Consider the following 15853-nt stretch of genomic DNA (forward strand, 5'->3'; position numbering starts at 1 on the left):
CTCCTCCGACCCGGGGCAGTGAGCTGCTTTCAGCAGCTGCTGTGCTGTGCAGAGGTAGACCATTTGCTCCTTAGTCAGTTGTTGACCCACAGGAAGAAAGTGAAAGAAACACAAGGCTCTCGCTGGATTCTAGGCACGTTGGTCACCATCCCGAGCAGGCGTTGCTGCTCCCTTACCGGGATGAAATCTATGGGGATCCCGATGCACTTTCTCTCTCCAGCTGAAGCATGCTGGTTCTGTCGCTGTGCAGTAGATCACGTCGGGGTCACCAGTTGTGGGTTCTGTCCTGCAGAAGTCCCACCGAGACGGAATGAATTACTCGAGGCCCTGGAAAGTCAAGAGAGCGAGAGGGAGTCGGGGACCAACTCCACGAGCCTCTCAAACACTCTCCTATTTATTGCGTACAATCAAAGAAAAGATCTCAAACAATTGTGTCATGGAATGCAGGAGCTTAAGGAAAAACAGGATCCGGTAGAGGTCATAAATTCCACAATGAGCACAAAGGCTTAATTTATCTTCAGGGCCTTCATGGAGGGAGGGGAACAAGGTAACTCTTCAGACATAAGATGTTGATTACAAAACAGACCACCAGACCAGCCAGTTTCTTGTCTTGGGGGTTACAGACTATCCAAAAAGCAGAAAGCATGCCCAGCGTTTATCGCTGAGGGCATAAGTTGTCGCTTTGCAACGAGCAGAGTAAACCCTGAACTATGGACCTATGCTTAAAACAAGCTGTGTCCTGCCTGCGTTTATAGCAAGGGACACACAATGGCTTTGCCACTGGAAGCCGCCCTAGGCTAAAACCTCAACTAGGCAAGCAAGGCATTGTCTCTGCTTTTTATGGCAAGGAGACAGGAGTGCAGATGCGCCGGCGCCTGCTAGCAAAGACATGCGTCCTTCCTAAAGGTGACGAGCGGCTGGGGTCTGCTACAATTTCTTAACCCAGTCATGGGCTCCCACAAGTATGTCCACTGACATCAGCAAAAACATCTTTACATACTGGGAAGCTGGCAAGCTCCTCATAGTGGACACAAGTTCTCCAAAATTCTCATTTTTGCTTGAAAGCTTCAGTTTTGTTGTCGGCGGTGCGACACTGTCCGTTGTTTTCCTTGAAGTGACAGGCTCCTGCTGTTCGCTACTGGAGGAGTTTGCGTCATGGCCTCCTGTGGTGCTGAGGCACCAGCAGTTTTGTCACCAAGGTTTGGTATCATCAGTGCAAATGTCACACAGGAAAATGGGCAAATGACATCTTAGATCATTATGAACAGGTTTGGCCTCGTGGACTCTGATAGGGTCAGGGACCCTGGCGAACCAAACTGAAAATTGCTGCTCCAGAGAAACTTCCTACGTGCGTACGGATGTTTATAGTCACCGTGTCTTTTTTTTTTTTTTTTTTTGTAATAACGAACAACTGGAAATAATCTAAACGGCCATCACTAGGAGAATGATAATAAATTGTCCTCTGTTCATAGAGTGAAATGCTATACGGCAGTGAAAACAAATGGAGCAGACCAGCGGGTGTCAGCGCGCACACACACACACACACGCACACACATGCACACACTTACACACACGCACACACACACACATTGGTAAGCAGCTTTTGGCAGGAAAGTGCTCTCTGCAGGAGGCCCTATTCGTCTTGCCGCTTACCTTAAACCAGGCACCCACACGCCTTTGCTAACCACACGTGCGCTCATCCCGAGGGACAGCCCGAGCTCCCACTTTGTTGATGGCCATGGCAGCAGCATGTCAGGGTTTTAAACATCCCTGCCATTGGTCACTCTGTGTCAGAATTCTCTGGGTACTCCTCCCCACGGCTTCAGAAGGGAAGCGGCAATTATTAATTGAGATGTCAAGAACGAGAAACCATAGTTATCAAAGCTGAACGCACGTCGTGCAGCACACCAGAAACCGACACATTGTAACTGACTGCACTTCAGCAAAAAATAAATAAATAAAATAAAATTACATTCCAGTAAAACAAAACAAAACAAAAAACAAACAGCTGAATGCAGTTCCTTTTTCTCCCTTTTCTAATTCTAGAAGAAGAAACTTCAGGCAGTTTCTACCTGATTCTGCAAAGTACATTCCCTACTAACTAATGCCATTTTTATTTTTAAGGTCAACATCACCAACAGCTTCCAACAAGAAAATGACGATCTTACCAATGACACAAAGGTGGGGTTTGGAACTCAGTTTCTCGATAAACCACGTGAGCCTAGACTTCACTTAGAGGCTGGACTGCAATTTCTACTGTTTTAGTGTCAATATTTGGTTGGCACAAAATAAATGAGTGACTAGATGTGGACTTTTAGACTCTCGGAGTGCTGCAGAGAGTTGCACGTGGTGCTTTGAGGTCTCATCGGAACAGGAGTAATCGGTGAACACCAGAAATCAGGCTTGCGGTGCTGGCCCCGAGGTTGGCCCACAGTGTTCTCTCCTTTATGGAGCTGAAAACAACAGACCCGCTGTGTCCCAGCGTTTGAGGGCCGCACGGGGCGGGGGTGCGGCCAAGCGCCCACCACCGTCGCGAGATTTGCCCGAAGCCCCATCCTGCCTGGTGACTGCTTCCTCCCTGTAGTTCTTGGGATCAGTTCACTTTCTAATTCAGTCATTTTTAAAAAGTACATTTTCTGAATAAAAAGAAATGTGGCCAGAAACCAGCTATATTTATCATAAACAGACAGTAACTGTGATAGATACATTATATGTAATATGCATATAATATAATATATATGTAATACATAAACATAAAATATATGTTATATATATATATAAAAAATGAACAAAACCCCGTTGTTAAATTCTGTCTACCCTGCCTGCCCTGACAAATCTCTGGCCCTAACGGCTGAGTCTAGGCCTCTCCCTCTGGCTCTGTCCCAAGCAGACAGAGAGGCACTGGTGACCCATCAGCAATGAATGGAGATGTTCTCACCAAGGGTTTCAGAAAGATGGAGAGATAAGTAGAGAGGCGGTAACTGTCTCACGGATCCCACAACTCTGCGAGTCTCCCAGAGGCCCAGCGTCAGCACACAGCAGGCAATGGTCTCTACTGCTGTGTCTTCACAGCCCCTAAGACTAGCTCATGAGCCACACAGAAGTGTAAACCCTTGGGTGTCTAGCCCCACAGCTTAGAACTCACTCTGTAGTTAAGGGAATGGGCCCTTTTCATTTCTAAGCATGGGAGGCTGTTGGGAGGATGAGAAAGAGGGTGCAGCCCAGGTGCGAGCACCATGCCCCACCATCGCCTCTATCCTCCTCCTCCTCACGGCCACTGTGGTTTCCAGGGAGACAGCCGGCTTCTGCGGCGATCCAAGAGAAGATGGGTTATCACCACCTTGGAGCTGCAAGAGGAAGACCCAGGACCCTTTCCCAAACTTGTTGGGGAGGTAAGGCAGCTGCCCTAAGGAAAGGGCCCCATCGCCCTCTCTGATTGAGCCCGCCCCTTTTGGCAGGAGGAGAAAGTCTTGAAAGGCGGTGTGCTGTCGAGGCCAGGCGGTCAGGTGGTAGGAGGGACGCTGGGCTGGGAATCAGGACGCTGGGCTGGGAATCAGGACGCCGGGCTGGGACTCAGGACGCCGGGGTTCTAGAACCCACCCTCCCTCTCCCTGAGTGTGAGTGTGAGCTGAGAAAGCCAGAATTACGTGGCAACAGGTGGTTCATTCCAGCCTGCAGGCCTGTTTTATTTGGCCCATAGAAAGTCTTTGTTTTTCTTTAATAATTACTTAAAAATAATAAAGAGATTATGGTTACCAGAGGCTGGGGGTGGGGGCAAAAAGGAGGGCCAAAAGAATAAAATAAAGTGAAACAGCGGTGCCAGGGCTGGTGGGGAAGGGGTCATGGTGAATTATAGTGCAACGGGTACCAAGTTTCAGTTTTGCAAGATGACAAGAGTTCTGGAGATGGTTGGAGAGGATGGTTGCACCCCCATATGAATGTACTTATCACCACTGAACTGTACACCTAAAAGTGGTTGAGATGGTCAATTTTATGTTGTGTGTATTGTACCATGATTTTAAAAATTGGGGAAAAATAGGGTGATTGTATTAAAAATTCCGCACTTCCAAAAGCTTTTTAACACCTGGGCGATCTGACTCCTTGGAGGGTACATTCCCACATGGTAGTAATTAGATGGGCTTGACTTACCCAGAAGGTCACAGTCCCCGCCACTCCCCTGTCATCTTACTCACTCCGAGTCTCAGCTGATGCACCATAGAGGCCCCGAGGTGGTGCTGGAACGCCAGAGTTTTACAGTCAGCCCAGGTTGTTTGTTTCCATGATTTTCCAGATCTCCATGGGTCTTTGAGGTATGTATTGGCTGATTAAGCCCCGCGCAGCTCTCACAGTCTATGGTTCCTAGAAAAAAATAATTCATATTTTCGAAGTGTTTATAAAAATAGTATATGCCTACTGAAAAAAAATATCTACAGACAGTTTTGAAGGCTCAGTGGTTAGCAGTGAATACTCCCAGGACTCAGGGGCGTCAGTGAGTTCATATTCCAGATGTACCGTGTCCTCTCTGTATAAACTGGACAGGTTTTTTGTCTCCTCATCTGTGCAACGGGGGCAACGACAGTACCTACACTACAGGTTGTTTCAAAGATTGGACAGGTCAGGGCAAGTCAGGGACTCGTGAGCCGGCTCATTCTAAGCTCTTGGCGAATGCCGGCTCTGCGGCTCCCCCTCCCCCTCCCCGGAGGGGTGATCGCACTGGGCAGGTTGTTCTGCTGGTTGCCTTTCTTGCTTTAAACGTGTCACGCCCCTCATTCTGGGTCAGCAGTACCTGTAAACCCTGAAAGGCTGCGGCCCCCCTGCCACGTGAGGGGGCACCACCAGGTGATTCTGTCCACATGGATGGGCACTCATGTGGCTCCCAACTTTGCACGATTACACACCACCCTGCTGCCATGTTCCTCGTTCCTGCATTTCACGTGTCTGTTTATTTCTTTGGGATAAATCCTCGCATCTGCAGTTGCTGGGTGAGGGTCTTTAAAAACGCCTTGGAGTCTTAGCCTAGATATTCGATGTACGTAGAGTTTATTCTCATCCTCTTTTTTATCCCTGATTTTTTTCCTTCCAGCTGTTCAATAATGTACATGATAACACGGAATTAATGTACTTCATCAGTGGACCTGGTGTGGATGAACATCCAGAGATTGGCTTGTTTTCTATAGAAGATCACAAGAATGGAAAAATATATGTTCACCGCCCTATTGATCGAGAGAAAACACCATCTTTTATGGTACCTAAAATTTGATACATTCTAAGCTGGGATTTACCGTAAAGCACTTGTAGGAATCGTGCATTGGGTAAGCACCGTTTAAGCAGCCTGTGTGCTGGGTTCTGGGAGAGCCACACTTCATACACTGTGGTGTGCTTTAGAAGTGCACCCAGGGTACAGAGGTTGACTTTGTGATCTCCTTTTAGAGTTCTGGACTTTGGCTTTGTAATCATTTCCACAATCTCTGTGACCCCTGCTACTACCAACCTTCCTTCTAAGGACCTGTACGCTGATATGATCAGGATACCTGAGAACATTTGGCTCTAGAGCTACTCAATGTTTATAAAATGGGCTGATTTTGGTTTTGGTGAGTCGTAGTTGAAATTTATAACGAGAAGCTACAAAGAGACCTCATGGGTTGTGCAATAACTGACGAAGGAGGAACTACAGTCCTGCAGGAGGTGATGGTTTCCTCCTGGCAGTCTGGGCATCTGTCATGATTGCATCATGATTTTATCTGAGGAGGTCGGTCAGCCTTTGTTCTGGTTTGATGCCTCCCACTGACCTAATCCAGTGACCAGCATCCTCATAAGGGGAGGGAAATTTGGACCCAGAGAAAAGGACACAGAAGAGAAGGCCATGTGAAGCTGGAGACAGAATCGGAGTGATGGGTCTAAAAACCAAGAAACCCCAGGGATGGCGGACACCACCAGACAGTAGGAGAGAGGCCTGGAACAGATTCCCTCTCAGGGACACACAGGAACCAGCCCTACAGACACCCTGATTTTGGCTCTGGCCTCCAGAACGGGGAGAGAACAGACTTTTGTGGTAGGCACCCCGTTTGTTCCAGCAGCCATAGCGACCTCACCCACAGGGGTCAGCACACGAGTTAGGAGGACGTGAGGCAGGCTGATGGGGTCTCCCGGCAGGAGACGAGGGGTTAGCAGAGTGCCCTGGGGACACAAAGCGGCCCTGCTGACGCAACCACCTGCTTCTGCAGAAGAACGCTGATGACTGCTTTCTGGCTGTCTGTGAGGACAGGACGTTTTTACACATTAAGTAAACCTAATGTATTGGCAAACATACATGTCTAGTATGACTGCTTTACTCTTGAGGGTAACAAAGGAGTCCCTAAAGCTGGCTAAAACATTAAAATCTTGTGTTTGGAAGGTGGCTGGGTGGGGGTAGCGTGGCTAATTTCCTGTTAATCCCATAAACCTACAAGGCAGCAGTAGTGCCTGACGGAGAGCTGCTGTAAGATTTAAGACAGAGCTGGAGAGGGAAAAAGTCTGACTTTTTTCTGTGCAGGAATCTTATCTGTTTATATCAAAATATGCTCAATTTCATAGGATACAAATGCACCCAAGAAAACTGTCTATTTCTTTGTAATAATTATCTGTTGGTCTTTATCCCAACACAGTCTTCTTTACCTACTTACATATAACCTATGCATGTAAGTGATTTTGCATTGTGTGTTTGGGATTTAGGATTTTCCACATGCTCATTTGTATCTAAGAGTATATAGATCTTGTGCATGTAATTTCAAACAGCCATATGCCAATCCATCATGTCAATGCACTGTGGTGTGTTTATCCAAGGACATAAATCTCAGGACTGTAACAAAAGGCTGAGAACCCTTTACAAGAACAGAAAATACCCATGACATTTCCTTTCTCCATTGTGATTCTGAGTCTCCCAGAAATTCTCAGCTTCTTGCCAAAGAATAAATAGCACTTATGCCTCCCAGGCATCTTATAGAAATAAAGGTCTCAGATACAGCTTTTAGGATAACAAATGGAATATAAAATAATAAACATAAAACAAACATGTGGGTCTTGTTTTTAAGTGGAAGGATTACAGCTGGCTCGGTTTTAGAGCCAGAAGTGGGGGTGATGAAGGAGCAGGGAGCGGCTGGCACGGTCATAAATTATGGAGGAGCGTGTAGAAATGGTGCCTGAGAAAGCCAATTTGCTTGCACAAAAATTTTAAAATGTATGTTGGAGTCCCCGAAGCAGACAGGTTCAGTACTAGTAGCCCTGTGGCATCCTTGGTCTTGCAGGCAGAGAGAAGAGAGCTGAACAGGAAGTGACCGTCTTACGATGCCCAGTGGGACCGCCGTGGCGGATGCCAGTGAGCGAGCCGTAAGTCTGCTGGGAAAGAGGCCCAAGGAGGCAGGCACAGCGAAGCAGAGGCAACCATGTGGGCTCTGAGGAAAACGGGGGAGAGGTGGCTGTCTGAAGCTCTCGAGGTCCCAAGACACCTGCCTGGTGAAGCCGAGACAATGCTGCCTCTCCCCTTAAAACCCTGGTCTTAAGAGCCGCTCACTAGCGCTGACGCAACCTCATAGAAACAGCCTCCCAGAAGAAGCTGCTCTCTGAGCACTCTCAGACGTGGACTTAAGATTGTTGCCCTCGCTTACGTCTTTGTACCTAATATTTTGTGTATCCTTATAGCTTCACATAATCATTTGCAAAAAATATGGTCATGGCGGGGTATCACCGGCTTTCAAGGAGACAAAACCACCCGAGGTTTCCCACTGGCATCTCAGCTTGCGTTGCACACATGCACGCACAGCGATGCGGCATCTGCTCAGAGCAGAGCGAGGGCAGCAGCTCTGCAGCAGCGATCACATGCGGAACACTCGTTCTCTCAAGGTGCTCCAGTCTGGTTACGTCTTCAGCAGTCCCGGGGGTGCGCTTCTCTCCTGCCAGCAGCCGTTAGCCAGTGCTAGGTGGTGTTGTTATTTGCGAAAAACGGAGTCAAGGCTTTTGTTGTAGTCCAGGCAGCCTTTTTGTTTGTTTTCACATGCAATAACTGTTTTGTATAAGTAGGTTAGGGTACATTTCCTGAATCTCTTGGAGGCATGTTTTGGCTGAAGCAGAGTGATGAACACAGCCCCCTGTGTTTCTGGCTTTGGGAGTCATTCTGTCATGGTGTACAAGTGAGGGATGTAAACAAAGCCTGTGCAATTATGGTTCCCCAAGCAGCAGAGCCTGTGCCATGTTTGTTCCTTTGTCAATGGCAAATGCATGGCTTACTTCCTTTCTGCTTTTTCACTCCATAAGTATTTCTTCAGTCTGATCCACTGTGAGGTAAATTTTGCAAGTCTCAGAAATCTCCCAGCAAGCTAGCAAAGCAGACACTTACACCACCACACATCAGACTTAGAAAGACTTCTGGTTATTTCTTCATGCTGAAGCCTCTGATGTACAAAATAAAAGTACTGCACATTTATTTGTATCACCAAGCATTTCGTATAAGCAGAATATAATTCAGGAAACAAGGTTTTTTAGTAACATTGCTTTCAGCAAGGAATTTGACACCCAGGAGTCATAGCTTGGGCAAATCTCAAAAATCGCTTATTGCCAAATACAAACATGGTTGGGTGTCTGTGAATAATCATTTCACAAGCTTTTATTTACCCTTTTGCCTCTAGAGAATCAAACATTTTATAAAATCTGGGCTTGATGTCTGAATAATGAGAAAACACATTTTTGACTTACTTGTTTTACTACCATTCATTTCAAAATATTTTCTGACTTCTATTGTGATTTCTTCTTTGACCCATAAGTTATTTAGAAGTGTTTTGCTTAACTCTCAGACATTTGGGGTTGTAAATTATCTTTCTTGATGATTTCTAGCTCAATATACTCTCTGTGGTTGTAATTTTTTGAAATTTGTCAAGACTTGCTTTATACCCTAGCATGTAATAAATTTTGGTAAATCGTCAATGTGCTCTTGAAATGAATGTGTACACTGCAGTGTTGGGTATAATATTCTATTTATGGCAAAAACTGCATCAAATCAGTTAATTATGTTGTTTAAATATTTGATATCCTTTCTGATTACCTGTTTTTGTTTATCTGCTTGTTTTAACAGTTTCTGAGAGAGGTGCATTCAAATCTCTGCTTCCCATTTTAGTTTTGTTAATCTGAGCTTTATATACTTTGAGGCTATGTTATCAAGTGCATGCAAATGTAGAGTTCCTATTTCACATCTTCCTCATAGATTGAGACTTTTACGGCTTTTAAATGTCCCCATTTATGACTAGTAAGATTTCTTGCCTTAAATTTTGGTATTTGGAGATAGATGCCTAGATGAGCCTCTTTTGGTCAGTCTTTGAAAAATCATTCTGTCTATCAGTCTACCAATCGATCTACTTATCTTCAAAGACTAACCTAAAGAAGCTAATATATGGAGAAGCTCATATACAGGTAAGATATATATATATATATCTCCTCTTTCAACTCTCATATTCTTACATTTAAGGTATATTGCCTTGTAAGCAGCACAGTTATGTTTTGTCTCATTTTGTTTTTAAGTAGAAAATAGAGTATGTTACATTTACTATACCAAGCTACAGAACAGTTTCATCACCCCTAATATTTCTTTATGCTTATTTTTTATCATCAAACCCTCCCCTAACCTTTAGACCCTGGAAACACTGATCTGTTCCTACATTTTTACTTTGTTCAGAATGTCATATAAACGGAACCACACAGAATGTTACTTTTTAAGTCTGGGTTTTTCACTTAGCATAATGTATCTGATATCCATCCACGTTGTGGGCATGCAGAAATAGTTTGTTTTTTTAACCACTGAGTAAGTATTCCACTTGACAGATGCCCCACAATTTACCAACTCGTCAGTTGAGGGACACGAGTTCTTTCTAATTTTTGGCAATCACAAAGCTGCTAAAAGCATACAGAGTTTTATGTGAACATAAGTTTTTATTTTTTGAGGGGTAAAAACCTAGGACTGGGCTTGTTGGATCACATGCTTAACTTGATCAGAAACTCCCGTTTTTCAGAGTGACAACTATTTTTCATTCTCACTAGCAATATACAAGAATTCCGACCACTCTGCACCTTTGTCCAGTTTTTCATGTTAGCCATTCAAATAGGTGCGTAGCAGTATCTCACTGGGGTTTTACTTTGAATTTCCCTAATGACAAGTGATGCATTATTTGCCATCTGCATAGCTTCTTTGGAGAAACGTCTGTTCAACTCCTCTGCCTGTTTTTAACATTTGAAAATCAATTTTAGCAAAGTCACAGGAAATAAAGTTACTCTATAAAAGTTACTATCAGCTATGAATAATTGGAAATAAGTATTTTAAAAGCAACATTGTTTACAGTATCACCAAACAAATGAAGTGCTTAGGTATAAATTTAAAATATTTAGGTATAAATCTAAAATACGTGCTGGATACGTTTACTAAAAACTTTTATAAAACACTGACGGAAGAAATCAAAGTTGACTTGGTTGAATGAAAAGATGTGCTGTGTTTATGGATTGAAAGATTGACTATTAAGATGATAATTCTCCCCAAATTTATCTATAAAGTCAGTGCAAGCCTACTTAAAAGATCAGCAGAATGTTTTTACAGAAATCAGTAAGCTGGCCCCAAAATGTGTATGGGAAGGCGAGCCACCTTTTGGTTTCATTGACCTTATTGTTTCTGCTATTTTAAATTTTACTGATCTATGCTTTTATTTTTATTACTTCCTTCTTTCTGAGTTTAATTTGCTCCTTTTTTTCACTTTCCTAAGAAACTAATGATAGAAGCTTTAATTATTGATTTGAGATCTTTTCAAAGGGAAGAATTCTCACATGCATGTTTGAGATGAATTCACCTTCCTTATTCAAGTACACAAGAAACAGCAGTGGCCATTTAAGAACGCACCGTATGTTAACAGCAGTCCTAGTTACTTTAAATGTTCACTTTCTCAAAACTTTAAAGCGTCTGCTCTCTGCGATATTTTACCAATATTTATTAGTGTACTCGTTTCTCATCACAGGACTGACAGGATGTAGGAACTGAGGCTCGAAACAACTGGCCTATGTTGATGCAGGTAGAGAAGCTGAGACTTGAACCTAATAAAAATGCATGAAGTATTTTTCAAGTCAGAGCATTGATTTTTTTTTTTCTATAAATGAGTGTTGAGCACTGGTCTGTACCAGCACTGTGCTCAAGGCCTGGGGTCACAAGCTGAATGAGAGCATGTCACCCCTGCCCTCAGGAGCTGTCAGTCTACGGAGGAGACAGATGCAGGACACAATTACAGCACGGTTATCGGATTAGTGTCATCAGATAAGTGGTTCTGTGACATTAACATAGCTCTCTGCTCCCTAGATTTGCTGTGATGTTGCGAAACGCTTAACGGGAAAAATTGTGGATAAATCCTTGATTGTCAACATCAGGGTCAGCGATGTGAATGATCACGCACCCCAGTTCCCCGAGAAGGAATTTAACATCAGCGTGAAGGAGAACCACGATGCAGGTGTGTGCGGCGGGGCCACTCTGTCCCATGAAGGTTTTCCTGCCTCTGTTCTGACAGGGCCCTTGGTCCCAGCTGTCTTCAGGGAGATATTCCACGGTTCACATCCCAAAAACCTCAGGCCCTGGATTAGAGCAAAATGCTTTGAAGTCTGCAAGCCTCATTTTGTATTGGCAATTAAATGATGTGGAAACTGCCAGTTGGAAGAGCTGATACGTAAATATCAATATAACATAAAGCCAAATGAATGAGGGGAGGAGCAGAGGCGGATGGTGGGATCTTGAATATCTCTGAATTTCTCATCTTTAAAATGGTAGCAAGATGGCTGAGCCACGATTCTGTGAGTCTTTAATCCGAACCATCCTTACTAAAATGTGCATCTATTTTAATAACAAAAAGCATTATTTATTTTGCAAAACAGTCTCTAAGAAATTTGGAAAATTCCAAGACACAAAAAGACTGAAATAGATAGCATCTCTAACACTACCAATTAGAGACAAGTACCATTAATGTTTTAGTTTATATTCTTTCAGTATTTTTCTTTGCATTTTATGTATGTGTGTATATACACATGGTATGTTGTATTTATATATGCGTACATATGCACAGATTTATATATATAATTACAAATGTGTATTCCCATATCTACATACTTTCTTCATCTTTATCACAGTACAAAATATATATGTGTATATTAAATATTTATAAATATACAGGCATATTTTTTCACATGTGCATATGTGTGATTTTTCTCTTTAAAAAATGCCTTTTTATAGTTTGTGACCTAACAGTGTTCTCCTGCAGTACCCTGTTGTGTCATACTTTATTTTACAGATGTGCTTGAAGATTTTTAAACAATTTCCTCTCGTTGGAAATTTATGTTTCACTGTTACTTTTTGTTGATTTTATAAAACATGCTTCAGTGAATATATCTGAGCGAGGTCTGTGTCCCATTCGAGCATTATTTACTTAGCACAAACCCAGACGCTGAGAACTGCTGGCTCAGACTGCACATGGTGTAAGTGTTGCAGCTTAGTCGGTCTCCTGGCAGCGTATGACAGGGCTTACTGCATTGTTCATCTCTGATTATTAAGTGCTTGAACGTGGGACAGCCTTTTTGGCCCTTTCTATTTCTTTTATCAGTCCCTTGTTCTTTTCTCCGTTTATTTCTGCTAGTGTGATTATCATTTTTCTTGATTTTAACCTCCTCCTTTTCTTTTTAGAAACATGTTCATTTATATTAATGATCACAATAAACAAATACGTAAACACAAAAGCATAAAAAGCTCAATTGATCAGGGAGATATAAAAATCCTTAATTTGTATGCATCTAGTAAAATAGCCTCAAATACATATAATGTAAAAATTGATAGAACTACAAAAATTGATGAAACATCATAATGAAACATTTTGGTATACATTTCTTAATGTATAAGAAAAGAATAAATGTAGATAAGTTTTAAACAACACAACTAAAATTCTTGATCTAAAGGACATACGTAGAACCCCACATTCAACTGCTAAAGAATATATACTTCTAATGTCATGTGGAACATTTATAAAAATTGACCATATACTGATCCATAAAACAAGTTTTAAAACATTTCAAATAGCTAATGTCATACAGACCACATTCTCTTATTATATGTAGTAGATTTAGAAGTCAGTAACAAAAAGTTTTCAAATATTTGGAAGTTACCAAAAACTTCTGTGAATAAATTAAAGAAGAAATCATAATGGACATTTAAAAAATACTTAGAAGTGAAAGCTGACAACACTACATATATTTTGGTAGTATATTACAGAAATCAATACTTTCGGTATTAAGATGAAAATTTTCAGTCTTAAAATGTTTATATTATAGAAGAAGAAAAGTTTAAAATTAATGAGCAAAAAAAATGAGAAAAACAATAGCATATTAAAAAAGTAGAATGGATACATATATAGTAGTTTATCAAAGCCTAAGTTGATTATTAGAAAAATGTTAATAAAAAGGATAAACTTCGAACAGATTGACCAAGAAAAAGAAAGAGAAGGCATAATCTAACAATATAAAGAATGAAAAAGCTGTAACTGTAGACAGAGCAGAGATTTAAAATGTAATAAAATAGTATTTATAATATAAATTATATTATTATATTAATTATAATAAAATACAAATAAATATACATGCTATAATAGAAATAGAAATAAAATAATCAAAATAATATTTACTTAATACTATATAAATATTTAATATTATTTGATACTATATAAACAATATTTAATTATTATTAATATTGAATACTTAATCCATCTGGTGTATGCCCCAGTGCCATTGGAGCAAAGACCCTTCCTCCTCCTGGTTTGATAGGCTGCCTTGGGCAAATAGTAACAATTATAAAAATTCTTTCCAGGTCAACCTATTTTTCAGATGTTGGCCGTGGATTTGGATCAAGAAAACACTCCAAATTCTCAAGTCCTTTACTCCCTGGCTTCTCAAACGCCGGCACCGAGAGAGCACGGCTTCCGGATTGACCGCCTTAGCGGAGAAATACGGCTGTCAGGATGCTTAGATTACGAGGTTACGTGCCTTTTACTGTTTCGAAAAAAAGTGAAACGGGTTTGTTCTCTCTCTGAGCCCCAGACTTAGGGTTTACGTTCGCAGCCACAAACCCCTGGGGCCGGACGGGCTACTGACCTGGCTGAAATGTCCGAGCGCGTCCCTGTCCCGCGTTTCAGGGCTTGACTCTCCCCCTCCCCCTCCTCCCACCAGACCGCGCCCCAGTTCACGCTGCTCATCAGAGCGAGGGACCGCGGGGACCCGCCGCTGTCGGCCTCGGCCACGGTGCACGTGCTCGTGCGGGACAGCAACACCCACGCGCCCGCCTTCGCGCCGGACAGCGTAAGGCGCCCGCGCGGCCTCGGGTCCCACGTCCCGGGCGGGGTTTTGCTGTAGGCATCCCCCGTTTCGCCCAGCTACACGCCGCTCCCCAGAATAAACTAGAACCAAGAAGTCAGCCACGTCGATAGCTCACACCTCTTCCACCTTGTGCGGGAGTCCGCCCTCCGTGCGTTCACACGCTGGCTTTGGTTCTTGATTGCTGGAGCCGCCGTGGCTCCCATTTTGCAGATGAGCATGCTGACGCACAGGGAAAATAGAGGTCCCGTTCTCTCTGTCAGAGTTTCCCAGCGTCCACCCTGTTGGCACTGGGGATGCAGAAAGGGGTGGGTAGGGTAGGGGGAGGCTGCCCAGTGAACTGAAGGATGGGGAGCAGCACCCTTGACCTCTACCCACTAGATACCAGTAGTGCCTCCAGCTGTGACACCCAGAAGTGTCTGCAGACCCTGTGCAGGATTGGCCCCGGGTGAGAAGTATGGGCCGGAGGTTCACACACAACGTTCAGAGCTCTCGAAAAGAAAAAATGAGTGGGCGGGCTGTGGCCTGGCCTTTCCCAGCTCACCTGCCTTACATGCTGGGGTTCCACACAGAATCTCCTGTGCCACTGGATTCGCAGGCTTGAAGGAGGCATTGACACCTGCTGTTCCAATCAGTCTGGAAATATCGAACCACTTAAAATGCAAAAGACGGCCAGGAGGGAAAATAAAACCACTCAGGGTCTGCTTTCAGTTTCTCACTCTTCTGCATGAATTTTTAAAAGGAAAATGTCTGTTGTATTTCTGTCTTCCCCCGACCCCTCTCAGGGGGGCCTTTCCTGATGACCTAGTTAAATCCCCAACCCGACCCCCCCCACCCCCACCCTCAGTCCTCAGCTCCCTGGTGATGGGATTACAGCCGTCTTGTTCACAGCCTCTAAACCAGAATCCGGTACATCGTAGCCTTTGCCGAATAATTAAATGCTACAAACCATTATTTTTTTAAAGTGTCATTAAGCAAAATTTAATTATATAGACCAAAGTTGAAATGTTTTCAATGAAAGCATCTCACCAAACAGTATACAATAACTGAAACATGTTTATTATGTTTCAGTCTTGTTTCCAAATCCTTCTCTGGCTCGGTAAAAAGCTGTGCTCTCAAAAGTAGGGCTGCAAAAACTGTATGCTGTTACCGTGATGTGCTCATCTAGAGAAATTATCCTGTCACCAAATATATTGAATAAGAAGCGATTTTGAAGGTCTATATGTGTTAGAAAAATTGTTGCCTTAGTCAAAATAACCTTAAGAACACTACTTCAGGGAGTTAGATTTTTTTTTAGGCAGCATAAACTAAGATGTGTATTATTATTTTTAAAATTCTTTAAAAAAAAGTGCATTGCATGGGATTGAAGGGCATTTTTATAGTTATTCAGCTATTCAGTTATGCAGACCCCAAGTCATGGCGGGGAAGGAACAAGATGCTTGTTACAGAT

The 15853-nt window shown here is 43.0% G+C and overlaps 1 protein-coding gene across 1 annotated transcript in view; it reads left to right on the forward strand.

The window, feature by feature from the left end:
* Window positions 1-2076: 2076 nt before the first annotated feature.
* The window catches only part of CDH26 (cadherin 26), a gene marked incomplete at its 5' end in the record, with an annotated part of 34969 nt that continues 21192 nt past the window's right edge, over window positions 2077-15853 (forward strand). The window contains 6 exons of the mRNA XM_074347905.1: window positions 2077-2181; window positions 3291-3392; window positions 5084-5245; window positions 11360-11507; window positions 13901-14067; window positions 14260-14388. Of these exons, the coding sequence (XP_074204006.1) occupies window positions 2077-2181; window positions 3291-3392; window positions 5084-5245; window positions 11360-11507; window positions 13901-14067; window positions 14260-14388 (813 nt within the window). The remainder of the gene's footprint in view (window positions 2182-3290; window positions 3393-5083; window positions 5246-11359; window positions 11508-13900; window positions 14068-14259; window positions 14389-15853) is intronic.

Source organism: Camelus bactrianus, chromosome 19 (genome assembly GCF_048773025.1).
Source record: "Camelus bactrianus isolate YW-2024 breed Bactrian camel chromosome 19, ASM4877302v1, whole genome shotgun sequence".
In the NCBI taxonomy this organism is placed as follows: domain Eukaryota; kingdom Metazoa; phylum Chordata; class Mammalia; order Artiodactyla; family Camelidae; genus Camelus; species Camelus bactrianus.